The sequence below is a fragment of the Acyrthosiphon pisum genome, chromosome X, assembly GCF_005508785.2.
Source record: "Acyrthosiphon pisum isolate AL4f chromosome X, pea_aphid_22Mar2018_4r6ur, whole genome shotgun sequence".
Lineage (NCBI taxonomy): Eukaryota > Metazoa > Arthropoda > Insecta > Hemiptera > Aphididae > Acyrthosiphon > Acyrthosiphon pisum.
This window is the reverse complement of record NC_042493.1, coordinates 114,437,110-114,450,740: the sequence shown is the minus strand read 5'-3', so window position 1 is coordinate 114,450,740 and position 13,631 is coordinate 114,437,110. Positions and strand designations below refer to the sequence as shown.

General features: G+C 27.7%; 1 protein-coding gene across 1 annotated transcript in view; it reads left to right on the top strand.

Moving 5' to 3' along the window:
- Positions 1–13,142, top strand: part of LOC100575202 ((E3-independent) E2 ubiquitin-conjugating enzyme UBE2O-like) — a 19,137-nt gene extending 5,995 nt beyond the window's left edge. Inside the window, exons 8-21 of the mRNA XM_029492304.1 lie at positions 3,757–3,929; positions 4,258–4,457; positions 4,522–4,687; positions 4,773–4,924; positions 6,722–6,874; positions 6,932–7,062; positions 7,844–7,902; positions 8,143–8,434; positions 9,484–9,644; positions 9,821–10,085; positions 10,143–10,296; positions 11,634–11,699; positions 11,777–11,832; positions 12,716–13,142. Coding sequence (XP_029348164.1) covers positions 3,757–3,929; positions 4,258–4,457; positions 4,522–4,687; positions 4,773–4,924; positions 6,722–6,874; positions 6,932–7,062; positions 7,844–7,902; positions 8,143–8,434; positions 9,484–9,644; positions 9,821–10,085; positions 10,143–10,296; positions 11,634–11,699; positions 11,777–11,832; positions 12,716–12,837 — 2,150 coding nt within the window. The 3' untranslated portion in view covers positions 12,838–13,142. The remainder of the gene's footprint in view (positions 1–3,756; positions 3,930–4,257; positions 4,458–4,521; positions 4,688–4,772; positions 4,925–6,721; positions 6,875–6,931; positions 7,063–7,843; positions 7,903–8,142; positions 8,435–9,483; positions 9,645–9,820; positions 10,086–10,142; positions 10,297–11,633; positions 11,700–11,776; positions 11,833–12,715) is intronic.
- The last annotated feature ends 489 nt before the right edge of the window (positions 13,143–13,631 follow it).

Here is a 13,631-nt window from a genome sequence, read left to right as displayed (position 1 = left end):
AACCCAAATCTTAACCTTGCTTCATCTGAATCCATCTTTCTTCAAAACATTTCTTTACTCAATCTCTTTCAAATTAATTCTATTTTAACATCAATAGCTCTATACTCAATCTCATTTTATCTAATTCACTCCTTTAAAGTTTCCTTACATAATGACCCAATTGTTTCAATAGACGCTTACCACCCTCCTTTATACATAAATAATTTATTTGATAAATCTTTTTCTTCTCTTACTTTCTCTGAAACATCCTATGATTGGAAAAAAAAGTGTTTTTAATTCCATCTTAGGTTGGATTTATCCATTTTAGGTTCCATTGACTGGACCTCTATTTTCAGTAAATATAACAATATTTCTACAATGTTACAGGAATTTTACTCTATTTTATATTCAGCTATAGATTCTTTCATTCCAAAAAAGAAATTTTTTTCATCAAAATTTCCTATCTGGTACTCAAAAGATTTAAAATCTTTAATTAAACAAAAAAAATTACTGCATGTTATATATAAAATGTCTAAATCTAATTTTGATCTGATCCCTTTGCAAGCAACGTAGTAAAACAGATTATGCTTGCTATTTAAATAAAATTCAATTTTCTCTAAAATCTAACCCTAAACAATTTTGGTCTTTATGAGAAATTTAAAATGTTCTTCAGGTCTTCCGAATTCTTTATCCTTTAATAATGAAATAGCTGATAACGGTCAAGATATAGTAAATTTATTTAGTCGTTATTTTGCCTCTACTTATAAAAAAGTAAATATTCCTTCTGTTTCCACTCCTGTCATAAAATCTTTTCAATCAATAAATAATTGTCACATAAACCTTCTTGATGTCTTCAATGAACTCGATACTTAAAACTATAAAACCCCTACTGGCCCTGATGGCATCAACCCTTTATTTTTTTATACTTGTAGATTCGTTCTCTCTGCTCCCATAACTTTTCTTTTTAACACCTCCCTTAACATGAGTTGCTGCCCATCAATTTGGAAAAGCACATTCATTATTCCTATTTTGAAAAATGGCGATAAATCTATAATTTCAAACTATCGTCCTATATCGATTATTTCTATCCTACCTAAAATATTCTCTAAAATTATCAATTCTAAAATCTCCCCTCTCCTTAATAATATCCTGGTTCCTCAGCAACATGAATTCCGTAAAAAAAATCTACAATCAGCAACTTAATCATATATAAACATTTTCTCTTAAATTCTTTTTCAATTAATCAACAAACGGGTGTTATTCATACAGACTTCGAAAAGGCATTTGATAGAATTAATCATTCACTTTTAATTAATAAACTTAAAACAATTGGTTTTGCTGATCCACTATTATCCTGGCTAAATTCTTTTATAATCAATAGATCACAGTTTGTCAAATACAACAATTTTATTTCTTATCCTATTCCAGTTATTTCAGGTGTCCCCCAGGGTGACCACCTCTCACCTCTTCTGTTTAATTTATTTATCAATGATATTGTTTTAGCCTTGAATTATTCAAATATTCTGCTCTTCGTTGATGATGCAAAAATTTTTAAATTAATTAACTGTCAAAATGATTCACTTCTCTTATAAATAGATTTAGATAATATTAACCTTTGGTGTAAATCAAATGGAATGTCACTTAATTTAAATAAACGCCACTCTATATCCTTTTTTAAGAAACACAATCCTATATTTGTTAATTATAAACTTGATAATCAATTATTAAATCGTACATTTAATATTAAAGATCTTGGTGTAATTTTCAACTCAAAACTTCTATTTAATTTACATAGTATTATCAAAATAAAAAAAAAAATCTTTAGCTGTATTTGATATGATTAAAGAAACTGTTTGAATTTTAATGATCCCAGTACCTTTAAAAGTCTATACTCATCTCTTATCCGTCCTCATCTTGAATATGCGTCTATAATATGGGAAACATGGATTTTATCTCATTATAAACCAATTGAAGAAGTGCAAAATAAAGTTTTAAGATATATTTCCTATAAATGCAATATATTTAGACTGCCCCACTCTGGTTACGACATTATTCTTAATAAATTAAATTTAAAAACATTAAAAGATAGAAGACAAAATTCTTACTCTATATTCCTTAATAAATTATTAAATAATGAAATCGACGATTCCCTCATCTTTAGTCTTATATCATTCAAAATTAACAATCACAATATTAGAAACAGATCTTTTTTTATTCCACATGATACATTACAAAACGGTACTGCTCCGTTACACACATTACTCAAAAAATTACATGTCTCATTCATCAATTAATATATTATTATCTGCCGGAAATACCTTAAATGGCAATATCTTATTTCTGTAATTCTAGCTATTACCTACTATCTATTTATTATTATAAATTGTATTCTTTTTATTTTAAAAATGTCACTTTTAACCGACACTTTTTTTCTTTTTTTTTTTCATAAGTATCTTATAAACAAAGTTGATACCTATATATTTTGTATTATCATTTGTCATTATTGTTATTTTATTATTTCTATTTTTATAAATCTATTTTTAACTATTATTATTTAAATATTAAATTTTCACTTTATATTTGGGCTAACGCCTGTTATTACTATTATAAATAAATAAATAAAAAAGACAGATGAAAAATATTAAAAATCCGTGGTCACAAAACACAAGCATTTTTAGTTCAAATATTGACAAAATAAATAAAATCCGCGAAGATGTGTAAATTATTTTGAGTTAATAATACATAAAAAAATTTATATTTAAATCTAAGGTTTGAAAAGGTAATAAAAGATTCCTCATATTCTTATACACATATATATATACTTATTAAGTTTGTTTACCTTTTTCAAAAAAAAAAAAAATGTCTACAAGCAAATCAAATTAAATTTTTATGAGCGTTTGAAGTTCATATTTTTACAACATTGGATATTCACTCGATTTCTCATGTAACGATTTTGTTGTTTTTGTTCAAAAAAAAAATAACTGTAGCAACATAAAAATTTCACTGAATGTTTATATTTTTATTTTATATATACTATCAAATTTTGAAAATATTTTGACTCTTTATGAGCTGTTTACGAGTATTGTCAGTTTTTCATTTTCTTAGTTTTATTTTTATATATTTATTAATACAAATTTATTTTTTGGTTAAAAAAACGTGAAAATTGAATATAAGGCTCCTGATATATTGTTACTATAGCAGTTGAAAAATGTAAAAAAATACATAGCATTTAAAGTTTGATTTTGGCAAAATTTATCAAATTTAAAATGTATAAAATGTTCAACTTTTATATTTAATATTTGAAAATTTAAAACAAGGTTCATTCTTTTTCATGTTAACATTTCTATTTTTTCAGTTTAAAAATGTTAGAACACTTAAATATTGGTATGTTTAAAATTTAAACAATACCTATTAATTAAAAATACTAATTAGTTTCTGGGTTGTATTTTATGTAATGAGAATAATAACATACTGGCATACTGGATATTAAAATATAATATGTATTATGTAATAGGTGTGCAATGGGATTTACAACCTAAAAAATACATCACTATTGAAAAGTCCTTAAATATTATAATATAGTCTTTGTATTTGAAAGTATGATCTTTTAAGAACACATAAAAAAAACAATCATTGTTTGCATAAATGGTAAAAATAAGGCGTATATGTTAAAAAAAACCCTCTCTTTGTAATCTATAATACGTATTTATTATATATTATAATATATAAACTAAGCTATTTTATAAAATTGAAATAAATTGCTAATATATTTTTTAGGCAATTGTTGTGTATATACATTCAAATCAATCAGACTAAAGAGGAACCGTATGCGGAAATTATTTATTAAAAAAAGTAAACAATTCAATAAACCTAAAATAAAAACCAAACCAAATTCCAAAGTAGTAGTTGAGGTTTGCTACACAAAATCTGTGGTAGATGTTATATGGCAGGTATGTATTGAATACATTTTTATACTCCAATCTAAATAAGAATATACCAAGGATTGACCAAATTCAGTATTTGGCTTACATGATCCTAACTTGGAAATTCCCAACTATAATTAATACCAAATCATTAGTGACTTATCACAAAAACAAAGAATATAATGTAAAAAGTGGGATTCTGCCTGGAGCACAACATATAAAAAATAAACTGCAGAACATTACTATAGGTCATAAAGGAGGAATTAGGATCATTTAAAATGCTTAGTTTATTTAATATTTACATAGTATAATATTCAGTATTTTTTAGTTTATATTAAAGCTATTTGTTTTATAGGATGGTACTAAAGAAACTGGAGTTTCTTCCACTGATCTCTACCCAGTAAATATTCTTGATCATCAAGAGCTTTTTCCTGGCAATTTTGTTATTGAAAAAAGTTCTGCATCTGACGTTTATGGTGTTGTAGAATCTGTGGACCGTGCAGAACGCACTGCTCATATACAATGGTTTAAAGTTTGTCCTGAAAATCCATCATTGTATGAATTAACTATGTTAATATTTCTTAAAACCATTACTGAATCAAATATAACTGACTTTTAGGCCAAATCCTATTGAAAAGACGTATTTTAGTCTATATGACTTACATGATCATCCGTATTTCCATTTTAAATCTGGTTTTATCGTTCTGCATACTGATGATGATACATACCCAGATTTAAATTCCTTAACTTTTGGACATGTACTAAGTACAGGGCCTGATGGCAAGGTAATTTTTTTATACACTTCATTAAAAATAATATATGTATGTAAATTGTTAACATTATTATTTGTGTACTGTTTTAATTGTTTAGATCTCAGTGATATCGGTTGATGGTGAAAAAACCAAATATTGGCCAGAAGAATTATATCCTGTTGAAATAAATGATAATGGCCTTTCAAGTTTTCAGAATGTAGAATATGACTTATCTGGTTACATATCTACAACCAGTCCTGGATCATCTAAGTGAGTTAAACTTTCATTTAGTAAGTTATAATGACCTAGATAACCATGAAAACATTACAATATTATTGCATAAAATAATTTTAACACAGAATTTAATTGTAAGTGTTTTTCAAAATATATATTTTTAATTCTATATTTTTCCAAGTAATTTATTTATTTATTTTTTTTTTTGTTTATTAAAGCCTCGGCATTCAGGGACATTGGCTAAAACAGATTTATAATGATTACATTATATCTTAAGTTGAATTACATAAATATTAGTATACAAATTATAAATTATATGCTACAGGAGCTTGGTTAACTTTGAATTGACTATAAATTTGACATTGTTTTGTATGTTGTCTGGCTGTAGGGCATCTGTGAGATAGTATAGAACTCCTGCTTCCCGTTTCAATTGGAGGTATTCTGTTATGATGTGCTTAATTGTGAAATGTGTGAAATAGTGTGGTCTTCCCTCTTCACCAGAGTTTGATGGGTTAACGATGTGTGTCCGATTCGCATTCTGTAGATTGCAGTTTCTATTTTTCTTGAAATGTTTGGTGACGAGGGCCATGCTAGGATGGTGTGTTTAATTTCGTCAAGTTTTAAAGAACCTAGTGTCCAGCCCGAAGGCATATGTTGTTTGTGGTTATCTTTGATAAAGATTTAGCGTCGTGTAGAGGAAAGCCAAAAAGTTTTACAGCGTCCGGAGAGGCTATTGTTTGGCGAGCTTTTGGGAACCCATATCAAAATGATAGAGTATCCGGAATTTGTGAGGTTATGCAGTTGGTTCTGAATTTTTCTAGTGATCTCATTAGGAGTGAAGGGATTTTCGATACTCCTTAAGGAATTTAATGAGTCGCTTAGATTAGCTGCTTTGAGTATGTGTCTTGTTTTGATGAGGTCTAGGGCATATGAAATTGCCGTTACCTCCGCTGAGTATATTGAGTAATAATTGGGAAGTCTTGGCATAGATACGTGGTCTTTGAGTACTACTGCAGCTCCTACTCCATTTTCCATTTTGGAACCATTTTTATAATTTTGTATATTTCAGTGTAGTTGCAGAGATCGGAAGAGATTGATGTAGGAGCTGGTTTTAGATTATGGGTAGGGTTTCATTCTTAGCAAGTTCGCTAAGTTCACTGATGACGTATTTGTTGAATAACCAAGGGGTTATCTGTGAGATTTCATTTTTAATATCTGGGTGCGGTAAAGGGATATCTTTTAGGGTGTCTGTGATTTATTTTCGTTACCTTGAGATTATTTTGGGTGCGTCTAATAGCAAGTATCATGGCACTGTGTACTCTCCTGATATCGAGTGGCGCAACTCCATCTGTGTTGAGGACACTAGGAATCGGGCTGGAGCGATATGCTCCGGTGACTAGTCTTAGGCCCGTGTTGTATACGGTATCTATCATTTGAGTGCTGATGAACTGATTTTATGACAGAAAAGAATTGTATTTGAGTTTAGATAAGATGAGTCCTTTGTATATTTGTAATAGACTGGAAGGTTGGCCACAAGAATTATTTGTGCTCAAACTAAATGGCTATGGCTTCACTTTTCAAGATTTAGAATAATATTACTTTCCTGAAGATTGGATGTCTATGACCAGTCCTGGATCATCTAAATAAGTTAAACTTATATTTAGCTAAGTTATAATGACCTAAATAACCATTAAAAATTACAATCTAATTGTATAAAATAATTTAAACACAGAATTTAAATGTAAGTGTCTTATTTAAAATATATATTCTAAATTCCATAGGTATTTTTCCAAGTAATTATGTTTTAATATTTTATTTATATGTGTTAAATAGTGATCAAGTATACAATGAGTGGAATTATACAAGCTTATTTGTCCAATTACTACAGCAATCTGCTACGAGTATGAAATTATTTCTAGATGCTGTTCAACAAAATTGTGACATGGATAAAGTTCTTAAATTAAACAATGCTTTGGAACAATATAGGTAATTTGTAAATTAAATTTAAATGACTTTAAATGATTTTAATAATGGTATACATAGGTCAGGATTTAACATTAGTTCGTTTATGCCAACTTCAGAATTTAAAGGAAAAGAAAAAGAAATAGAAACATGGTACAAGGATCTCATGGATAATATCTCAAAATTAATAAACAAAATAATCTCAAGAATAGGTATTATATTTATTATTTTTAATTTCATAGATCACCTTATTTATATCATATATGTGTATAATATTATAGTCCATGCCAAATGGACTGGTTGTGGTGACTCCGCCGCCAGCTGACACTAGCAATCAAAAGGGTATATTTTGGGTAACTTTCACATACAAAAACTGCATTCCTATGGGTGTGTAAGTATAGCGCGCCAAATAAATTTTTAGTACCAGCTGTAGAACTCCTCGCGTTGGACGGAGTCACCAATCGCTAGTTTGTTTAGCGTGGGCTCTATATAGATGGAGCCATAATTAGCTGACAGAACTAGATTAATAGCACTATTACTGTACAGGCATGCACGAGTAATATTGACATAAAATTAAATTATTTCAAAGTAATTAATACATAGTTTGTGTATTTTATATACCTAGCTGTTCTGAAATGATAAGTCAGATGGTTAAAAGTTGCATATTTACATAACATGATCAATAATGACTCCATTCTTGATATATGATCTATCGTCGCCGTCGTGCAAAAAGTGTCTAAGTGAAATTTGAACTTTGTTGGGAAACCACAATTGAATATTCATAATGGTCGAGAAATTAAACACTTAGTCAAAATACAACAGCCCATAACTTGGTATATATTGAACATTTTCACTTGGTCATTTTTTCTATATTTGAAGGAGGACTATGGTAACTATTTGGCCATATTATTTCACTTGGTCACTTTTTGCATGACGGCGACGCTATGTTAAGTTTATTTTTTAATCAAATGTCTATTTTTACTGATATTAAAGAGAGAGAAGAAGGAGAATTAGTTGAAGAACAAGAACTGTCATTTGAGATTTTAATTAAAGTAAGTAACTGTAATAGCATTTAAGTTCATACTATTTAGTATTTTATATTGCATTGATTTATGCAAAGTTGTATGAAAAATCACTAAACATTTAATGAATAATCCAAGAATAGTCTAGCTATCCTTAAACACGATTTAGTGGTCTATATTTGGTCCATTGACTTTCATTGAAGCATTAAATTAAATAATTTTTCAAGCAACCCGGCTTATATACTTAACTAATTACTTATTTATTTATAGGACAGTGTAACTAAATTAAAACAGTTAGTATATGATTTCATAAAGAAAGTTCATCTTGTTTTCAATGAATTATATGGTTCTAAGTATGGAATAATAAGATATTCTGATACAAAAGATGAAAGCGATGACTTTAGTCCAGAAAAAATGGATGTAACAGAGCCAGAATCTGTACTTCCAGTAATTGAACCACATCCTGCTGAATGTCGTCTTATTACATTGGATACAGAACCAGTAGATGAAGTAACCAAACAAGAATATAAGGAAAGTATAACCAAACCCGAAGAAGCTGGAGGTTTGTAAATTTTTTTATTTTTCATGAAAAATTGCTAACGTTGTGAATCAAAGAAGAAAATGACTTCTCAATTTGCATTACATTTATATTATATAACAGAATGTTCACATCATATACTCGTATTTCCCACAACCACAACCTTTTTTTTGATCTTAAATCAATTTTAGTAAAATATAAAAATAATTTTATAAAAACAAATAGTATAACTGCTTTAAATAAAGTTTTGAGTACACGGCATAATGGGTATGCTAAATTTTATAAAACCATTCGCCGTTGCATACATAAAAACAATTATGAGTTTAAGAGGATGTCACACCCGCATGTGTTGTCTCGGTCTTACAAATATACAACATAGTAAAAACTGTTTTGCGCTGGACAAATTCTCTCGCACCATATTTGTTGTAGAACTACCAAATTTTCACAACACGTAAAGAAAAACTTTATCTGTGCAATAGCTTGCTTTTTTTTCTGTAGCACTATCTAATCATTTCTTATAAGCAAATGAAAAAAAATAACAAAAAAACCAAATGTTTAGGAGCAAAAAACTTTTATTGTATTTATGTTATCTAAAATATGGGTACGCTGTTGCATAGGCAATTTTCCACCCTATAAGTTGAGAAATTTTGAAGCCACAACTATTTTCATAATATGAATAGTTTAAAATAGTCACATGTCATTGTGTATAGAAAATGATAAAAATATAAGCAATAGCGGTAAGTTTTAGTCTCTACGGTTAAAATTTTTTTAAGTAGAATAAAATAGCCTTAAATGTAAGTTTGTGTAGCAGAGACAATTCATGCGTGTTTTGTCTCCTATGAAGCATGTTTCACACGGTTATATATAATAACTGCGCGTTTCAGTTTATGTGTGCCACCCCAATGATGTTGTGTTTCCCATTAACTGGCGCTTATGAACTTAACCAATGTTTACCAAAAGTTGTACATTTCGTACTCACACATACGATGCGCGTCTATGTGAAAAGGGCCGTAGGCATTTTATGAAAGTTTATGTATTAAATGGTTTTTAATTTGATCTATTCTATTTTACAGTTTTTGATATGGTAGAAACACTTATGGATAATTCACACATGTACATCAATTTTAAAGATGATTTAAATCCATCATTACTAAAAGTTATTGCCAAAGACATCCAAATACTTCAACAAAGTTTACCGGCAGGAATTTGGGTGAAAACATTTGAAAATCGTATGGTAATTAATAATAATAAATATTACTTTTAAGTTTTATGAATATAAAATTAAATTAGTTTATTCATTTAACAATATTAAAGTATTATTATTTATTATTATTTGAATAATAATTAGAAGAAGTTTTCAAATTTATAATTATTTCTCTATTTGTACCTATTAATTATTTATTATTTTAGGATTTGTTTTCTATAATGATTAGAGGACCAGAAAAAACTCCATATGCTGGTGGTTTGTTTCTGTTTGATGTCAAAATTCCACCCACATATCCAATTCAACCTCCACTCTGTCATTATTATAGTTATTGTGCGGACCGGTTGAATCCAAATCTATATGAAGATGGAAAAGTATGCCTTAGTCTTTTGGGTACTTGGGCTGGTCATGGTGTTGAATTATGGTCACCTAATGATTCAAATTTATTACAGCTTCTAGTATCAATACAAGGTGGTGAAAATGCATTTTTATACTTACTCTAATATTAATATTTTATAATTGTTTCAGGACTGATATTGGTGAGTGAACCATATTATAATGAACCTGGATTTGATAACCAGCGAGGTCAAAAGCTTGCAAAAGAAAACTCTCGTGTTTACAACGAAATGGCTCTGATCAAAGTAGCGCAGTCAATGACAAATATGTTAAAAATGAATAATTCGTAAGTCATTAAATTAATTTTATTGGAAATAGTTTTTTTGATTGGCAATTTCCATTCTACCTATTTGCTTTAAATAAAAAGAAATTGAATACTGAATAACAGGATTTAAGTAATGTTCAGTGCTGTCGTGTATACAAAACAGTAATAGTAGGGTTAAATATTTTTTTCCATTTATAATTTAGATAATGTAAAGGTTATATTTTAGTTATGGAAAAAATATTGGTTAATTTATAGCAAACTTGTCAGGGATATTCAAGTTGTATAATATAAAACTAATTTTAATGCTAATAATGTTTACACCTGGAGCCCCTAAATGGCAGCCCGTGCACAATTTTTATCAGGCCTGTAGATGAGAAAAAAAGTATAAACCGTTAATACACGTTCTAGTATTGTGATTTATCACAACATATGCAATTTTGATAGTCCGCAAACAATTTCCAGTTTCTAAATGTGGCCTTCAAAAGTGCGAGTAACTTTAGTTTGGCTACTTAATAAAATTTAATTAATTAATTAACTAAATTATCGATATCTGCAATTTTAATGGCCAACAAACAATTTCCAGATTCCTAATGTGACCCTTCAAAAATATCAATTAATGACCCCTTATATACTATACATTCAGAAATTTCAATTATAATTTTTCACAGTGGCTGCATTCTCGGAAATCGATAACAAATATTCTTAATTTTAATAAATATTAATTTTACCGTCGCACATTTAAAAAACTGCCATTATAAAAATAGGTTTATCAATTTCTTTGACTTGAAACAAAAACGCCAACAAAATTTTGACCCATTGAGACGGTACTACAAATTTTTTTTAAACTAGGAAAAATAAAAAGTTTATGTACGTAAATTATACTATATAGGTAATTTATATAAGTCAATTTACTCCTTATTACATAAAATTGTTCTCTTAAGAGCCAAAATAGACACTGATTTGTTGAATAATATTTTCAATAATTTATACGTATTGGGAGATATTGAATGAACATAATATTATAACGTAAAGGCTGCTTTAGGAAATTTACAATTCCTTCGGTTTTGCAGTTTTGATTGCAATATTTTAAGTTTAGCAATAAGTCTAAGTCGATATTGAATATAATAAATTTTTCTAATGGTCGATACCCAGAAAAAAAAATAACAAATTAAAAATGATTTACCCATTATTATTTACCACTATGCAGTAAATGCGTGGATTTAAATAGTCCCATATTAAATTTACTAGTTAATTGAGATTTTCAAAAAGACCTCCCCCCTTTGAAAATACCCATTATTTCTGCATCATCATAATAAATATTATAAATTTTAATATTATTATTTTTTTTTTTCATATAGAGACTATAAAACTGCAGGGTATTTTAAAGAAGAAATACTGGAACACGTAAAAACACATGGTCCAAAGTATGTTTTTTTGTATATTTTAACTATGTAATAGAATGATTTTAATTGTTGTACGACATATTTATCAATATTTTTAGGTTAATCAGTACAATTGAAAATTGGATTAAAATGTCTGAAAAAGAATTAACTGAAGGTAATAACTATTAATTCAACAATTATTAGTTCATTATATCGACGGTGGAAAGGAAAAAAAGGCGTAAACGATGTTCTTGACAAAATTTGTTTTTTAAAATTAAGGCGTAAACGACATAATTCTGCATCGATTATGCTCACCTGATAATCTATACGTTGATTATTGACAAAGTTATATTCAATAATAAAATAATCGATAGTTGCAAGGCGTGAACGCCATCTATCAAATTAAATATTAACCACCAAATAACAGGCTTAAACGACAAAACAATACTTTTGAGTGTAACCACCATAGTTGTTTATAATAATTTTAAATATTATTTAAAAATATTTTTTATCGTTTTTAATTAATTGTTTGTTATTATAATTATTGATAATATCTATAAATTTTGTTTTGTTCATTTTGAAATAAACAGAGTAGAATAAAATTATAATAATATTATTATTATTATGCTGATTGTAACCACCAAAATTCAGGTTAATAACAAGAATAAGGCGTAAGCACCAAAAAGCGTAAGCTACATACTACCAATAATGTTAGAAGTAAGCACCAAAAAAATATATAAATTAACATTACAGGTAAAAAAAATAACAATTCTTAATTTATTATGTTACCAACTTATTTAGAATATAATTATCTAAAAAAAATTGTTTAGGTGAAAACTCAATGAAATTATTTTAAATGGCTTTAAAAGTTTAAAAAAAAAGCAGAAAAAACGGTTGTTTGGCTCTTCTGTAAAATGTATAAAATGTAGCTTACGCCGTTTTTCCTCTCCACCGTCGATGTATTATAATTGATACAGTTTACACCAAATAATAATATTTATTATTTAGTACATATAAATTATAATACAATTATTTTTTTTGTCATATTTAATTTTTAGATGAAAAACTTGTTCCTGGATATCCATTATTGCCACTTTCCAAGGGATTTTGCCTATCAATCATCAAAGCACTAAAAGATTACAAAGAAGTATTGATTTCCATGAATATCATAATAAAATAATCATAAATAACTCTTAACTGTTTTATCCTGTTCAAAGAAAACATATGCAAACATACATTCTTTATGTTCAACTTATCTAGCTTTCAACGTATTTAAGTGTAATTTATTAAGTTATATTATCTGTTATTCACCAACTACTTGTGTAACTGGAAAAATTAATATACATTTGTAAACGATGAATAAATTACAAAACAAATTTAATTGAAAATGTAACTCAAATTTCAGCAAGAACCCAATAAATATTATATATAATTTCTGCATTTATTCTGTTTTTTTCTGGTAATTTATCTTCACCCTCACTTTCAACATTTGCATGAACTATTATTTTGTTCGTGTTAATTTACTAATTCAAATTCAACAAATTAAATGAGGGCTGGTCAATCAACTAAACCAAAATCTAAAATATTAAACACCAAATGTAATATAAACAATTCTTCACGCTCAACTGTTATGATATGAAAATACAAAATATTTATAATTTATATTTATACCTACTGATTTTATTATAAATAAATAATAATAACAAATAATTTTTGAGTAGCGGCCCACCGGAAAGTTCCCGGTATCCCGCCGGTTCAGTCCGCCCCCGTGCAAGATTCTATATGGTATATTTCTAACTGATGTAATACTGTATTATAGAAAAATAAATTAAATACTATGTTATTTATTTATATTTTATTTGTAAAATTAAAGTGAAACAGTTTAATACATTAATAGTATTATGATAGTCATTTAAAATTTAATAATACACAAATCGCAATGAAAATAATAATAAATAACCTATTTTTCAACAA